The sequence below is a fragment of the Ovis canadensis genome, chromosome 5, assembly GCF_042477335.2.
Source record: "Ovis canadensis isolate MfBH-ARS-UI-01 breed Bighorn chromosome 5, ARS-UI_OviCan_v2, whole genome shotgun sequence".
Lineage (NCBI taxonomy): Eukaryota > Metazoa > Chordata > Mammalia > Artiodactyla > Bovidae > Ovis > Ovis canadensis.
Genome location: NC_091249.1, coordinates 54,592,639 through 54,610,961, shown reverse-complemented (window position 1 = coordinate 54,610,961; position 18,323 = coordinate 54,592,639). Strand labels below are relative to the sequence as shown.

Here is an 18,323-nt window from a genome sequence, read left to right as displayed (position 1 = left end):
TCTTTCAGACCTCATGGACTGTAGCCTATCAGGCTCCTCAGACCATGGGATTCTCCAGGTAAGAATACTGGAATGGGTTGCCATTTCCTTCTCCATTCTTTTTAACTAATAAATTAATTCTGAGGAAAAAGTATATTTGAGCACCAAAAGTTTCACCTTTATCTGATTATTGAACAAGATGCCTCACATTTTCATTTTGTGCTATGCCCTGAAAATAATGCAGGATTTGAACTTTCTGTTCCCTACCATGCTTGAGAGGAAAAGAGCATTTATACACTGACAATTGATAGACAGTCATAACAATTTACTCATCACTTGAGCTGATGGATTTTTATTGTATGAACGAGCCAGACTTGTTTAGTAAAGTGTTTAAGCCATACTATTAATGGCTATAATTGGTTCATAAAAGTTGGCTTTCCCAACCTGTTTCAGTAGAAATAGGGAATCCAGTGAAAGGAGAACAAATTCTCATTTGAGAGACACTATTTAAAACAGAAGTTGTTATTACTGTTTTAGAATGTAAACTAAGTATGTTCTGAGTTTTGTAGATGCTGGTAAGAATATCCTTGATATTTCTAATATCCACTAGGCTAGACTAAACACTGACAAACTAGTCCTATAATTAACAACAAATTCCTTGATCTCTGTTGGCACCTTCAGGTCCTTATTGAGGATCCCCAGGTATACCTGATAGTAAATCACTTCCCAAGGATGCATCACTTTAGAAGAAAGATAAACTTGTCATTTTCCTTTCACAGTGATATAAGAAATTAAGAATCCTTGGTAAAGCCTAGCTAATCTCTGAAATGAAGTTTGCTGATGTAGAAATAAATAATAACTGGTATTTGTAATTATTATTCTACTATGAGAAGAATAAGAAGTCTTTTGACTTTTAATTTTATCCAGGCATTCAAAAAACATGTTTTAGGCATATCATAAAATTGTTAGCTGACAATTGGATAATTATTAGCTAAATGACAATTTTAACTAGGCAGTTTTCATTTTCATTACTATATCATAATATTAACTTTATTTTAGCAATAAATAAAAGCACTTAAAACTTATGGTAAAAACATTATAAATAATCTAAATACATGATAATATTTTTCCAGGCCAATGAGTGATAGTCTGCTCCTCTAGATTAATTATAGGCCTTGCATTTAAAGATAAGATAATATTTTAATTAACGTATACTGATGAATGTATTTACATGCAACTCTTGATACTCATGCAAAAATGTCTACATTTTCACAAAGCAGATTCTCTGAATTACTCTTCTCGAGGCCCCCATCACTTCCTTATTTCTTAAGCTATAGATAATAGGATTGAACATTGGGGTCAGGATGGTGTAGAAGACAGCCAGAACCTTGTCTTCTGTTGGAGATCGAAGGGCTCTTGGGCGTAGATAAGTGTAAACAAAGGGTGCATAGTAAAAAGTCACCACTGTGAGGCGGGTGCTGCAAGTTGAATAGGCCTTTTTCTTCCCTTCTGCTAGGAAAGTGCAATACCGATGAAAGGCAACAAAAGGAAAACCGTAGTGCTCACAAACACGGTGTACTCATAGACCCAGGTGTCAATGCAGGCCAGAGTCAACATGGCTGGGACATCACAGAAGAAATGATTGATGGCCCTGGATCTGCAATAAGGGATATGGAGGGCATACGTGGTGTGGGCACAGGAGTTGATAGAGCCCATTATCCAAGATCCTATTATCAGCAACACGCACACTCACCTGGTGATTTGGATGGGATAGTGAAGAGGAAAGCAAATGGCCACATACCGGTCATAAGTGAAAGAGGCCAAAAGCAATCCTTCTGCACCTGCTATAGTCAAGAAGAAAAAGCTCTGAATCCCACACCCAATGAAAGAGATAGATGTTTTTCCATACAGAAAATTGTAGGCCATTTTGGGCACAATGGTGGAGATGTAGGTCAGGTCCATGAGGGAGAGCTGACTGAGTAGAAAATACATTGGTGTATGGAGATGGGTGTCCAGAAAGATGAGAAGGATCATGGAGAGGTTACCAAATAGAGCCATTAGGAAAATGAGAACAATGAGAATAAAAAGAAACAGGCCAATTCTTGAGGAAGGGAACAGCCCTAGTAAGATGAAATCAGTGGATGTTTGATTATAATTTTCCATGGGAAATTCATACAATTTTTCCTAAAGATAGAAACAAGATTAAGTCAAGTTTAAAACATTAAGCTATTTTAGATTATTTTTGTCAGACTATGATTATTTAAAATTTTTAAGTTCTTAAATAAAGAACAGGTTTATCATTTTTGGAAAAAAAATAAATTTTAGCTTTTGATTTAAACAGAGGCTCTGTAACAACCTAGAGGGATAGGGTGGGGAGGTAGGTGGGAGGGAGATTCAAGAGGGAGGGGATATATAGATATACCTGTAGCTGATTCATACTGATGTTTGGCAGAAGCTAATGCAATTCTGTAAAGCAGTTATCCTTCAATTAAAAAATAAATATTTTTTTTTTAATTGAAAGTACAAACATTTTGGCTCAAGTGTTTTCCAGAATTCTTATAGTTGTAAAAAAGTTTACTATGACAGTATTAGGATAAGTATGTTTTACTGACCTATACAAATGCAAGTCACATCAAAAGCAAATATCATAATCAAAATACATTCATAGAAAATTAATGAAAATTCATCCTTTATATAATTCCATTATTAATAAATATTGTTTACAATTAAGGAATGACTTATCTTTCATATTTAAATCCTAATGTTTTGCCTCTAAAGTGTTGCAGCCGATCATCTTGTGGTGAGAAGCTTCTTTTCTTTCTTAGCCTACTTTGTTCTGAGATGTCAAAACAAGTTTCCTTGAAATCAAGTACTAATCAATTTATATTTCATGAAATCTATAATGAATCCTTATTGTCAAATATTATCTACAAAGCTGTCACTCTCCTTTCTCTTCAATAAGTTTCAATAAGTAGTTAAAACAGAGCCTTTGCCTGTATATCTAAAACAACAATTCTCATAGCTTTGATGAATCTGTCCAAGCTGTCCAAAACAGCAGACATTTTATGTCTGCTAGTTTCTCTGACAATTGTGAAAGTTGATGAGTTGTGTCTGACTCTTTGCGACCCCATGGACTATACATGGGATTCTCCAGGGCAGAATACTGGAGTGGTTAGCCTTTCCCTTCTCCAGGGGATCATCCCAACCAAGGGATTGAACCCAGGTCTCCTGCATTGCAGGTGGATTCTTTATCAGTTGAGCCACAAGAGAAGCCCAAGAATATGGGAGTGGGTGGCCTATCCCTTCTCCAGTGGATCTTCCCATCCCAGGAATTGAACTGGGGTCTCCTGCATCTCAGGCAGATTTTTTACCAACTGAGCTATCAGGTTCTGACAATTACATGATATAAATTGCTTAATGGAAGTTTATCTTACACATTTAACATTTATCTTTTAGTTTCTTATATTTAAGGTGTTTTTTTTCCAATTTAGTGTGTAAATTTAAGTACATATATTTGCAATCACTCCCATTAAAAGTCAACTGTTATGATGATAAAAATAGATAAGCTATAATTAAAAGAGAGGATATAAACATAAGCCATAATAAGAGGTGAAGTTGTTTAAGAAAATTTGAAGGAAGAAATGGATAAAAGAGTGGTCAATCTCTTAAATAGAAAAGAGAAATTGGCATCTTACAAATCTTTTTCATGGAGATGGGAAAAGAAATTTTCCAAAGACACTGCAAGTGAACAAACTCTACAAAATATGTAGTGTTTTAGTTGGTTAGTGTAGTGTTGTATGTTCTTTAGTTAGTTGTTATAGTTAGTGTTTTGTTTTATATTAAATATTTTAATATAAAAATATTAGCAGACTTTTAAGGAAGTCTGCAACATGAAAGAGGAAGATGCACACGTGTGCACTCACACTCACACAAAAACAAAAATACACATTCACACACAATCAAATAGTACGATTAAAATGATTGGGAAATATAGAAAAGAATGCATTACAAAAAATAGGATTTGTTTGAGACATTACCATTCCACAAAATAAACATCATTAGATATATATAAAATAATCTAGCAAAAGTGACTCCGGCAAAAAAAAAAAAAAAAAAGTAATAATAATTGATTTAAAAAAACAAGTGAAACTTAGGAAGGAAAAAAAAAAAAACTACCACAATTAAAAGAATTGGAAAACCACAGAAATAATAAAAAAAATTGACATTTTCAAGGGGTAAGAAAATTAGAGAATTAATATAAGACAAACAATATATGCTTATAAATATTTTCACTCCTGGGACTGTACATAGCAAAATAATAATGCAGCTAATAAAATCACTTTTTTTCAGTATTGGCATATATGAAACATATATTCAAACAGCATAGACAGAACACAGAAAAATAAAATAGAAATATTGTCTTGAAAAAAATTTTTTCTTGAAATTTCTAAAGTCTTCTGGAGAGCACTTTTGAAAAATGCAAGTATTGCCTATAAATGTGTGATCTTAAAAATGTCCCAGTGAAAATAACAATAATGAGAACTTTTACATTACTAAAATATATTACATTGCATAACTAAAATATATTCAGATTTTATGATAAATTATATGTTTGTATTTTAGCAATATATACTAGAAGATGAAAAAATGTGCCAACCTAGACAACCCAGACACAAAGTGGGATATAATTATGCTGAAAGGATGGGGAAAGAGAAAAAGAGGTGGAGATGGTGGCATGAGGAGGAGGATCGTCTCCATCCACTGTGGCTAGAGATGGCACCTGGTATTTAATGCTCAGTTGTGTCTGACCCATTGTAACCCCATCTCCAGAATACTGGAGTGGGTAGCCTTTCCATTCTCCAGGGGATCTTCCCAACCCAGGGATTGAACCTAGGTCTCCCGCATTGCAGGCAGATTCCTTACCAGCTGAGCCACAAGGGAAGCCCAAGAACACTGGAGTGGTTAGCCTATCCCTTCTCCATTGGATCTTCCTAACCCAGGAATCGAAACAGGGTCTCCTGCATTGCAGACAGATTCCTCATCAACTGAGCCTGAAGGAAGCCTGAGAAGATAGCATATTGGTGAAAAACGTTGAAGAAAAATGGTAAAATATTATAAAATATTTGCCTTGTTAATCAGGAGTGGTGAACTATGAAACCAGTGATTTGTCCCGTTGGCTGTTGAGATTATGTTCTACTCTATTGGAATAAATTATACTCAGGTAGAACTGAAGTCACAGTTACAGAACTCATGTCCAACATTATAATCAATTGTGAAGACTGAAAGCTTTTCCTTTAAGAGGGAATAAAGGCAAATATTTCCACTTTTGTCACTTCTAAATGACATAATACAGGAACAAAATTATCTTAGTTCACAGATGACATGATCTTATAGATATAAAAATGTAGAGTCTACCAAAAATTTTTTAAAACTAATAAACATATTTGGCAAAAGTTGTAGGATACAAAAATCAGTTATATTTCACCCTAATAATGTATGATACTAAGAAAACTTTAAGAAATTACATTTCCAAAATCAAGAAAAAGAATAAAATCTCTAGGGATGAACTTAACAAGAAGACTAGTTCTTCAATAAAAATCTCAAAGCATTGCTGAAATAAATTGACAAGATAAGCAAACGGAAAAGTGTTCTGTGCACTTGGGCTGAGATACTGATATTGTTAAGATGTCAGTACTACCATAAGCAAAACAACATGTACAATGAAATATCTATCATAATTCTCATGAGTTTGAGGCAGAGAAAAAAGTACATCTTAAAATTCTGATGAAATCTCAAGGTCGTGAGAATAGCAAAAAAATCTTATAAACTAATTGAACTCAACTGTTTCTGATTCAAAACTCACTACAAAACTGTGATACTATAAAGAGTATACCATTGGCATAAAAACAGACACAAATCAACAAAATAAAACAGAACAAAAATACCACACTTTTTCATATGTGACTCTTAATTTTTAAAAAGTCCAATTCACGTATAATATATATATATATAAACATTGTCCAGAGGGAGAGGATTTCATGAGAATTTAGAACAAGTATTTATGCACCTCTATTCCTAGAAGCTAAAAGGTGGAAGCAACAAAAATATTCACTGATAGATTAAGGTATAAGAAGAATATTATACATATATATAATAAAGCTAGTCAATGGGGATATTTTTTTCAACAAATATTGCTGGGAAATTGGATATTCTAGTCCAATTAATGAAATTGAGACATTGTCTTACATCATAGAAGATAGCATACAAGAATTAACTTAAATGGATCAAGGTGTTAAATATGAGCTAAAAGTAAAACATTGGGAGAGGGAGGGAATTTCATGACATTTAATTTAGCTGTGCTATCTCAGATATAATACCAAAATCATGTGCAACAACAATGTATATATATTTATATATGAATTGCACTTTTTAAAAATTAAAAACTTCTGTTCCTGAAAGAACATTATCAATACAGTGAGGAAGAAATCCATAGAATGGGGGGGGGGGGACCTTGAAAAATACGTGTCAGATCATAAATTGATATAAGGAATAGATAAAGAACTATACTACTCAACAACAGAAAAACGAATTGAAAACCATGCCATGGGGCAGCTAAGCCCATGTGCTACAAACTAGAGCCTGTGCTATGCAATGAGAGAATCCACTGCAATGAGAAGCCCATGTACCATGAGAGAGTAGCCTGCACTAACCACAACTGGAGAAAGCTCATGCCCAACAAGGAAGACTCAGCTCAGCCAAAAGTAAATAAATAAATAAATATTAAAAATAAATAAAAGTGGGGGAGTATTTGAGTATATGGGCTTCCCTGGTGGCTCAATGATAAAGAATCCACCTACCAATGCAAAAAGATGTGAATTTGATCCCTGGGTTGGGAAGCTCTCCTGGAGAAGGAAATGGCAGCCCACTCCAGTATTCTTGACTGGGAAATCACATGGATAGAGGAGCTTGGTGGGCTACAGTCCATGGGGTCACAGAAGAATCTGAGTAAACTGAGTTACTAAAAAACAACAACAACACACACACATACATATATTTAAGAATTTCAGTTTTAAAAAAGAAAGAAATTTTACTACTTACTGAAAGGTTGGTCTTATGAGCTGCAAACGACGCTGGGATTCGTGGCCTCCAGAGGAGAGGAATTTGATCCAGGGCCAGTGATGAGGCTTGATCACTCAGAGCTTTCTGTGTAATAACATTTTATTAAAGTATAAAAGATAAAGAAAGCTTCTGACATAGATACCAGAGGGGGACAGAAAGGGTGTCCTCTTGCTAGTTTTGAGCAAGGAGTTATATACCTTGAGCAAGCTGCTAGTTAGAGAAAGGAAATGCCTCACAAAACTGTGACAGTTATACCAGGCCCTTCATCCACAACAGGCATTTTGAGATAGCATTGTCACAAAGTAAGTCATCCTTGATCCTAAAACAATTGACATGGATCTTGAAGAAAGGCAGATTTCCAAGCAAATACATAGTTCCTTTACATAGCTTGAGAAAGCATTTCCATAAGAAAAAAGCAATGGTTAGCTCAAGGTTTGAGATTAAAGTTAAGTCCAGATGGAATCAGGTGTCACCATGGCAACACAGGATTAGAACAGAAAACAAAAGAAAATGTTTTCCACTTGCAGTTTATTTCTTCCTGCCATTTGGGGCATCCTGCCTCCCTACCAAGGCTGTTAACACTCAATACTACAACATGGATGAAACTTATAGATACACTAAGTAAAATAAATAAGTCACACATGACAAACAATCCACAGGATTCTATACATATGAATAGTCAAATTCATACAGATGAAAGTGGAATGATGTTCCCAGGAACATGGAATTGGGACCATTAGTGGGTACAGAGTTTCAGCTGAGTAACATAAAAATGTTCTGGGGTAATGTCAGTAATGATTGCACAATACTATCAATGTACTTAATGTCATTGATCTGTACACTTAAAAATAGTAAATTTTATAGTGTGTATATTTAGCATAGTCAAAACATTTAAATGAAGTTTATTTTATATTTGAAGCTCCAAATATAAAAAATCTATGGCCAGATCCTGAACATGTGCAGAGAAATTGATCTTTTAATAATATGAAAACTTGGCTTCTCTGGTGGCCTGGTGGCTCAGTGGTAAATAACTTGTCAATGCAGGAGATGCAAGTTTGATCCCTGGGTTGGGGAGATCCCCTGGAAAAAGAAATGACATCCCACTCCATATTCTTGCCTAGGAAATTCCACAGACCAAACCTGGTGGGCTATAGTCCATGGGGTCACAAGAGTAAGACACAATTTAGCAATTAAAATAAAACAATAACTTGCTAAAAAAAATGGTAGAGCAATTTTTGAAATAAATGTCATTTAGATTCAACACGATATATCATATTAGACTTTCCCACCTTGTACAATTAGTATCAGTTATTTAGTTATTGACAAGTGAAAATGTAATATTTCAAATTCCAATGAAACTACTAATATTTATTTCACATGTATTTTATTATATTAGACTTTCTATGGAAAAATGTTTCCATGAGTTACTTAATTCAATCACACTCTGAAGGTGAAATAATAAACACCAAATGGAAAAAAAATGAATGTCACATTATATCTGATATTTTATTCCATGTATCAGGACTTCCAATGAAACATTCAGTTGTTGTTGTTATTCATGTTACACTGTTCAAATCTTCTGTCATTTGATGTTACTTAAAAGATCCTTGAATCTGACAGGGGAACAATCTCAACTATTGAATATCAATTTTGATTGCTTCAAGATCTAAATTAAATAAGACATCTTTTTCTTAATTGAAAATAAATCCAAATTGTTTATTATTGTCTTTTATTTTGGATTTATCCACTGAAGGAAAAATAAGGTATTTAAATTTATAAAGCATTTTCAATTTCTTGAATTTTAAATATTTCTTTAAAAGTATTGCCATTGATATGTCAGCAGTAATGACATTATACCTAAGAAGAAAAGAATTAGCAGAAAACGTTCTGATGCTGGATATTTAGGGAAGAAACAAATAAATAAACAAGCCTTGAATCTGCAATATATCCTACATGGAACAGAAGATGAGGGTGTAAAGTTTTCTTGACTGTATCTATAGGTTTTTATTCACCAACATACACAAGAAGTGAAATGAAAGTTGCTCAATCATGTCTGACTCTTTGCAACACCATGCCAACCTCATTTGTCCATTGAATTCTCCAGGCAAGAATACTAGACTGGGTAGCTGTTCCCTTCTCCAGAGTATCTTCCCAACCCAGGGATTAAACCCAGGTATCCCATATTGCCAGTGGATTCTTCACTGTCTGAACCACCAGATAAGCCCAACATACACAAAAATGAAATAAAAAGTAAGAATTGAGCTGCATAAGTTGCTTGTATATTTTTGAGATTAGTTGTTTGTCAGTTGCTTCATTTGCTATTATTTTCTCCCATTCAGAAGGCTATCTTTTCATCTTGCTTATAGTTTCCTTTGTTGTGCAGAAGCTTTTAATTTTAATTAGATCCCATTTGTTTATTTTTGCTTTTATTTCTAGAATTCTGGGGGGTGGATCATAGAGGATCCTGCTGTGATTTATGTCGGAGAGTGTTTTGCCTATGTTCTCCTCTAGGAGTTTTATAGTTTCTGGTCTTACATTTAGATCTTTAATCCATTTTGAGTTTATTTTTGTGTGTGGTGTTAGAAAGTGATCTAGTTTCATTCTTTTACAAGTGGTTGACCAGTTTTCCCAGCATCACTTGTTAAAGAGATTGTCTTTACTCCATTGTATATTGCCTCCTTTGTCAAAGATAAGGTGTCCATATGTGTGTGGATTTATCTCTGGGCTTTCTATTTTGTTCCGTTGATCTATATGTCTGTCTTTGGGCCAGTACCATACTGTGTTGATGACTGTGGCTTTGTAGTAGAGCCTGAAGTCAGGCAAGTTGATTCCTCCAGTTCCATTCTTCTTTCTCAAGATTGCTTTGGCTATTTGAGGTATTTTGTATTTCCATACAATTCTTGAAATTATTTGTTCTAGTTCTGTGAAAAATATCGCTGGTAGCTTGATAGGGATTGCACTGAATTTGTAGATTGCTTTGCATAGTATACTCATTTTCACTATATTGATTCTTCTGATCCATGAACATGGTATAAATGGGCCAAAGAACTAAATAGACATTTCTCCAAAGAAGACATACGAATGGCTAACAAACACATGAAAAGATGCTCAACATCACTCATTATTAGAGAAATGCAAATCAAGACCACAATGAGGTACCACTTCACACCAGTCAGAATGTCTGTGATCCAAAAGTCAGCAAGCAATAAATGCTGGAGAGGGTGTGGAGAAAAGGGAACCCTCCTACACTGTTGGTGGGAATGCAAACTAGTACAGCCACTATGGAGAACAGTGTGGAGATTCCTTAAAAAATTGCAAATAGAACTGCCTTATGACCCAGCAATCCCACTGCTGGGCATACACACTGAGGAAACCAGAATTGAAAGAGACACATGTACCCCAGTGTTCATTGCAGCACTGTTTATAATAGCCAGGACATGGAAACAACCTAGATGTCCATCAGCAGATGAATGGATAGGAAAGCAGTGGTACATATACACAATGGAGTATTACTCAGCCATTAAAAAGAATACATTTGAATCAGTTCTAATGAGGTGGATGAAACTGGAGTCGATTGTACAGAGTGAAGTAAGCCAGAAAGAAAAACACCAATACAGTATACTAACACATATATATGGAATTTAGAAAGATGGCAATGATGACCCTGTATGCAAGATAGCAAAAGAGACACAGATGTGTAGAGTGGACTTTTGGACTCAGAGGGAGAGGGAGAGGGTGGGATGATTTGGGAGAATGGCATTGAAACTTGTATACTATCATGTAAGAAACGAATTGCCAGTCTATGTCCAATGCAGGATACAGCATGGTTGGGGCTGGTGCACGGGGATGACCCAGAGAGATGTTATGGGGAGGGAGGTGGGAGGGGGGTTCATGTTTGGGAATGCATGTACACCCATGGTGGATTCATGTCAATGTATGGCAAAACCAATACAGTATTGTAAAGTAAAATAAAGTAAAAAAAAAAAAAAGTAAATCAGCCACTGTTTGTTGTAAAGACAAACTTCTGTAAAATTTTAAGTTTCTTAGCATAGTCATCTGTTTGTTAGGCTTTTTCTTATGCGCAAGAGGAAGTAATTGGACTTTATTCAAGAGTCCTAGAAATGGACAGTGAGGGAAAAGGGTTCATACATTCACACTGGAAAAATGGATTGAAATAAGCTTCTGTGACCAATTAGCTCTCTTCCTATAATATTCTCATTTCTATAAATGATTCTAAAGTTTTGGTGAATCAAAATGGTCTACACATTATGTGACAATAGCAATGATATATGCGTAAACTTCTTCCTACCTATGAAATTATATTCACTTCTTTTCTGTGAAATTATATGCACTTAACAAGTAAAAGAGACACCCTAAAATTGCACTATCATAAATCATTACTCCTTATAAAATCATATAACCTCAGGGTTTTTGTAGTTCTGTACTTCAGATCTAGTGGAGAAGGAAATGACAGCCCAGTATTCTTGCCTGGGAAATCCTATGGACAGAGGAGCCTGGCAGGCTGCAGTCCATGGTGTCTCAAAGAGCCAGACTAGACTGAGCAACTGAGCACACATTTTGGATACAGATCTGGTTTCTTGCTCTGATTGTGGATCCTGGTCTTTGGGAGAAGTCTCCTAATCTAATATCTTGATCTCTCACTATACTCTCAGGGAGATCATACCTTGTCTGCTGTCATCCATATGCCACATAAACTGGACTTGGGTGGTTCAGCCTCATCAGCTCTCATCAGTTAGGTGTTTAATCTCAGTTTGGTGACATTGGCTTAGCACAAATTACTACATTTGAGATCTATTGTCTCTTTTCAAACAAATTCATCCTTTTGAACAGACTCTTACTCTAAGTCAATATGAATTTATTCTCCTTGTAGAAGGGCACAGGAGAAGGAAATGGGAATCTGCTCCAATATTCTTGCCTGGAGAATCCTGTGGCTGGAGGAGCTTGATGGGCTGCTGTCCATGGGGTCACACAGAGTCAGACATGACCTAAGCAACTTAGCATGTGTGTATGCATTGGAAAAGGAAACAGCAACCCACTCCACTGTTTTTGCCTGGAGAATCCCAGGAACAGAGGAGCCTGGTGGGCTGCCCTCTAAGGCGTCTCACAGAGTTGGACATGACTGACGCGACTTAGCAGCAGCAGCAGAACGCACAAGTGGAAATGTTGGCTATAGTACTAAAGCTTTGATTCAAGGCTTTGCAAATTCCTGAGGGATCAGATTAGGATTAAAATAAATGCTGTATCTTTGTTTAAGGTGTCATAATTTTTTAAATTATTGTGAGTCACAGGTAAGAGGAAAAGTTTTCTTCAGTCTGGGGGGAAAAAAACATTAAGGATCCAGCAATGTTTCAAACAAAATGTAATAAAAAATTGCAATCATCATCTTTAGATCATTCAGCCCCAAGTAATGAGTACTTGTTATTAAATCTAGATTTTCCATTAGTCCCTTTCATGAATGTCCTTGAAATAGAGCACTTGTGTAGAAACATTTTTGTAAATATCTAAATTAAACAATAACTATAAATGACAAAGACAAAAGATACAAAAATTTATTTCATAAGAAAATGTAGTAATTTTTGTGATACGCAACATTTTAAGATGATAATTTGCATTATGACTGTTAACATTGTCCCAGAATATATCAGATGACTAAAAATAACATATAACTTCTGGAATGTATACCATAATACACACCAATACAACATTAGCAATGTAAACAAGTCTTAGTATTACTTCTTATTTGACAATTCTTTGCATGTAATTTCACATATTAGCCTAATTAGTTTAACATTTCTATTTTTATAAGGTGAGATAATTTTTTTTTTTTGCAATTTTACAGGAGTTTAATGAAAAATACCAAAGTTAATTTGATTTCAACAGATCTTTCCTTGGCATTTGAGTTTGGGAAATTGGTTAAGAATTGATAAAAGGTTTTAAAACACTTGGTCAAGTAGAATTATAGGTCGCTGTGAAAAAAATTCCTATCTCTCATTTTAACCATAAAGAAAATTAAGGATTTTGTAAGCAAGTACAAACTGTTAAGTATTAGTTTTTTTTTTTTAAACATAGTCTTTCAACAAAGAAAGCTTTTTTTTTTTTTTTAATTACTCAAAGACCTACTAAGGACAACATAGGAAATTAATTTTATATAATGCTAAATCCTCATTTTCTAGGCAGTTACTTAAACAGTAAATAAAATTGTTTCCAGTTTCTTTTAAAGGGCAGAACAAAATATATTGTGTCAGGACAGAAATAGATTGATGTCTCCTGATTCCTTCTATTTCTCACTACCTAAAATGGGAAGGAGTCTGGAATGCATTTGCCTGCTTGCTTCCACACTTCCTTAGGATATTTACAATGACAAAAACTGACATCCCCATCATTTTGCTGGTTTTACATTATGTCATCCCCTTTGTATTTGTTCAATCTACATTTCTCAAAGCATAGAGCATGTGTGCTTACATAGGTTCTCATACTCAGATACTAACCTTGCTTAATTATTGCTCTGCTGCCATCTTGAAATTCTTAATTTTATCACTGAGTACACACGTGAGCAGAGGGTCTATACTGGGTGGCGGCATTAGTATGCAGTTTCAGTCCAGCAGCAGGACTTGTACACATAAGGGCAAGCAACATGGACATGAAGCAATATGCCTGGCCTCCCCATGTCCACACATGCATTAGTGTTCAGGGCACTACAGGACCCCAGGGAAGTGGCTGGGTGGAGCTTGAACCCAGCTAGGTGGTGGTGGTGACAACAGCAAATAGAGATACAACAATGGTGAATAGGCCACTGCCTAAGAGAGAGAAGGAGATTTACTTAGCAAGAGAAATGACTCTTATGGAGATGGGGGCTGACTTATTTTTCCATTCAGTGTTAAACCCTGTGTAATCTGCTAAATTATTAACAATCTCACCCAAGTGTTGGAACAGGAAATGATAGGTTTAGGGAGTAAACTTTTCCAATAAATACTTACAAAAGTGTACAAATAATCATTACAAAAGATCGTATCATGGAATTATTATCAAAGTATAAAATATATGGTTTTAAAAACTCTTGAAATATTGTAAAACAAATGTCCACAGGCTTAGAACTAATATTTAAAGCTTGCTTAAAGATTTAAAATTAATTTGAAAGATCAGAGGTGGAAAAGCATACCATTTTCATGTAAACTTTCAGAAAACAATTATTCAAACATTTTTAAAATTAATTTTCTTATAATTGAATGTGTAGTGACAAAATGAGTGAACAGATAATTGAAACATCATTCTTATACAAAGTCAACTAATTGTCAGAAATTGAAGATGAATCATTAAAATGCTATTGACCAAATTTATGTTTAAAGTTAAATTTAGACTTATATAAAATAGATTTGTATTAATTGATAACTTGAAGCTGCTTCATAAGATAAATACTTTCAGAAAACATTTCTTCTCCTTTTGAATCATCAGATATGTGTGCACTAGAATTTATATTTAATATAATTTATCAAAAATTCAGCCTGATATTCTCCTAAACTATAAGCACTCCTAATAGCTCCAGTAACATAAGCAGAAAGAATCTCTTAAAATTTAAATATTAAAAATCATCAGAAATTCATTGAAACTTAGTATTTATCACCAGATGCTGAAAACACTGTAATTATATTAACAGAGAATAAAGTTTCTAAAGCTTTAAATTTAGTGAAAATAAAGTGGAAAGTATTGATCTCCCAAATCTGATAATGAACCATTATGTTTATATGCTATATATATATATATATATATATATATATATATATATATATATAATTATTTTTTTTGGAATGTGTAATTTCATTTCACAACTAAAGAATTAATTTTGAAGAAAAAACTACGTTTGAGCAACAATAATCTAACATTTATTTTTATTTTTTAGCAAGAGTCCTCATATGTTCATTTTGGGATTTGCCTTGCATATTATGTAGAATATGAACCTCCCCTTCTCTGCCACAGGTGAGAGGTTAAGTGCATTTCTGCATTGATCACTAATGGATAACAATTTAAATGGAAATTTACGTGAACTGATGAATTTTTGTTGATACAGTGATGAGATCTGCTTAGGAAAGTGATCAAGCCATCATATGAAGTAAGAAAATTAGTTTACAAAGTTAACTTCCCCAGTAAAACTATGGGATGTAGTGAGTAGAGAATAAAATCTCATTTGAGAGACATCATCTAATACAAAAGTTGCAATGGCAATTTAGCAGGTACACAGTATGTTTTGAGAGTAGCTATTTGAGAGTAGCTGTTTGCATGGAATTCCTCAACAGTTTTAATTTCCACTAATGAGACTAAATGCTGACCCACTTGTATAATTGTCTTAGCAATCTCTTGTGGCATTTTCAAGGCCTATTGTTGATTTCCAGGTATACCTAACATGATAGATGCATCACCCTGCAATTAACATAAACTCAGTTTCTGTTCAGAGTGGTATAAGGACTTCAGAATTCTCAGCTAAATCTCTAACAGAAAGTTTCCCCTTATTGAAATTAAAAAAAAAAAAGTGTTACTGGTAATTATGGTTATACCATAAGAAGAACAAAAAGTATTCTGTCTTTTAATTTTATCTAGACATTCAGAAAATGTGGTTCAGACCTATTGAAAAATGTATTGAAAACTGTGGAACTGTTATGGTGAATGCTATTCTGTTATTCAGTTAATGTCCATGTTCACTACTAAATGACAGGGAATCTTTCTAGTTGTCAGTCTATCAACAAAAATGCATTTGAAATTGATTTAAAAAAAGGAAACAAGAAATAAGATTGAGATTTTTCAAGATATGAACTATTTTCTTGTCCTCTAAATCCATTTTACTCTTTTCATTTAATAAAATAATATTTTTAATGACTATACAGTTATATATATAAATAAATATATAAATTATATATATAATATATAATTTATATATATAACTATACAGTTATAAACACACACACACACACACACACACACATATATATATATATATATATATATATATATATAAAACTCCTGGTATTTATGCAAAAATTTAGTCTACATTTTCATAGGAGAGATTCTCTGAGTTACTCTTCTCAGGGCCCCAATCACCTCCTTGTTTCTCAGGCTGTAGATAATAGGATTGAGCATCGGGGTAAGGATGATGTAAAAGACAGCCAGAACTTTGTCCTCTGTTGGAGTACGCAGAAATCTTGGGCGTAGATACGTGTAAACAAAGGGTGCATAGTAGAAAGAAACCACAGTGAGGTGGATGCTGCAGGTTGAATAGGCCTTCTTCTTCCCTTCTGCTGAGTTCATGCGATAGACAGCAAGGAGAACACGGCCATAGGAAAAAGCAATATCAATGAAGGGCAGCAAAAGGAAAAGTGTGGTGCTCAGAAACACTGTGTATTCATAGACCGTTGTATCAATGCAGGTTATTGTCAACATGACTGTGACATCACAGAAGAAATGATTGATGGACCTGGATTGGCAATAAGGGATAGAGAGAATATACGTGGTGTGGGCACAGGAGTTGATAGAGCCCATTATCCAAGATCCTGTTATCATCAATATGCACACTCTTTTGCTGATTCTGACGGGATAATGAAGAGGAAAGCAAATGGCCACATAATGATCATCAGCCATAGAGGCCAAAAGCAATCCTTCTGCACATGCCATAGTCAAGAAGAAGAAGCTCTGAATCCCACACCCAATGATGGAGATAGACTTGTTTGCAAACGGAAAATCAGAGGCCATTTTGGGAACAGTGGTAGAGATGTAGTTCAGATCCATGAGGGAGAGCTGGCTAAGCAGAAAATACATGGGCTTGTGAAGACGGATGTCCAGAAAGATGAGAAGAATCATGGAAAGGTTACCAGCTAGAGCCATTAAGAAAATGAAAACAATGAGAATAAAAAGAAACAGACCAGTTCTTGAAGAGGGAAACAATCCCAATAAGATGAAATCAGTTGATGTTTGATTATAATTTCCCATGGGTCATTCATGTAATTATTCCTAAAGGCAGACACAAGAGTACATAATTCAAATTTAAAACAATAATATATTTCTATAGTATTATTTTAGTCAGGCTGAATATTGTTTAAAGTTTTACTACTCTGTAATAAAGAACTGGAGTTATCTATATTGGAAAAATTGTAATAATGATGAAGTTAAAATTATAAAGAATAACATTTTAAGAACTGATACATTTGAGTGACTGTACAACATAAGCAGAATACAGAAAAATAAATAAATATTTTATTAAAAAGGATTTTCTTATAAAATTCTTAACATCTCTCAAAACATTTTCTTGAAATTCTCAGTATCACCTTAAAGTTTCTTGACTGTGGAAAGCAAAATAAGAGGAACTATTCATATGGAAAGACTAAAATATAAGGTTTTACAGTAATTAATATTTTTCTACTTTAGCAATGTATACTAGAAGATGGAAAAGTGTTCTCAACCTAACCATCATAGACACAAAGTGGGATTTAACTATGATGGAAAGAGGGGAAAGATAAAAGGTAGTTGGAGGCAGTTATATGTGGAAGGAGAAGGTCTCCATCCACTGCGGCCAGAGTGGATGTAATCAAGAGATGATACTTAATGTTTAGTAATTAAGCATAAGACAACATATGAAAAAGCAGAGAAATTACCTTGATAACAAAGGTCCATCTAGTCAAAGTTATGGTTTTTCCAGTAGTTATGTATGGATGTGAGAGTTGGACTACAAAGAAAGCTGAGCATTCAAGAATTGATGTTTTTGAACTGTGGTGTTGGAGAAGACTCTTGAGAGTCCTTTGGACAGCAAGGAGATCCAACCAGTCCATCCTACAGGAAATCAGTCCAGAATAGTCATTGGCAGGACTGATATTGAAGCTGAAACTCCAATACTTTGGCCACCTGATGCAAAGAACTGACTCATTGGAAAAGACCCTGATGATGGGAAAGATTGAAGGTGGGAGGAGAAGGGGATGACAGAGGGTGAGATGGTTGGATGGCATCACTGACTAAATGGTCACAAGTTTGAGTAAGCTCCAGGAGTTGGTGATGGACAGGGAGGCCTGGCATGCTGTAGTCCACGGGGTCACAAAGAGTCGGACCTGAAAGAGTGATTGAACTGAAACAAACTGAAGCATGAGAAGGTAAGCATACTGTTGAGATATATACAAGTAAATAGAAGGGAAAACTTAAAATATTATAAAATTTTGCTTTGTGGATCA

At 34.5% G+C, this 18,323-nt stretch overlaps 2 protein-coding genes across 2 annotated transcripts; both read right to left on the bottom strand.

Annotated features, from left to right (window-relative positions):
- Window positions 1-1,240: 1,240 nt before the first annotated feature.
- On the bottom strand, window positions 1,241-2,142 carry LOC138441794 (olfactory receptor 2L8-like). Its single transcript, XM_069592858.1, is given in 2 exon segments — window positions 1,241-1,494; window positions 1,497-2,142. Coding segments are annotated over 2 exon segments (900 nt in total).
- Window positions 2,143-16,155: 14,013 nt separating this feature from the next.
- LOC138441792 (olfactory receptor 2L2-like) lies at window positions 16,156-17,094 on the bottom strand. The gene has a single exon (XM_069592857.1). The coding sequence runs from the start codon at window positions 17,092-17,094 to the stop codon at window positions 16,156-16,158; it is 939 nt and encodes a 312-aa protein (XP_069448958.1).
- Window positions 17,095-18,323: the final 1,229 nt, after the last annotated feature.

Excerpts from the sequence above, each read along its gene's own strand:
- LOC138441792 (XM_069592857.1), bottom strand. The coding sequence starts at position 17,094 with ATGGGAAATTATAATCAAACATCAACTGATTTCATCTTATTGGGATTG.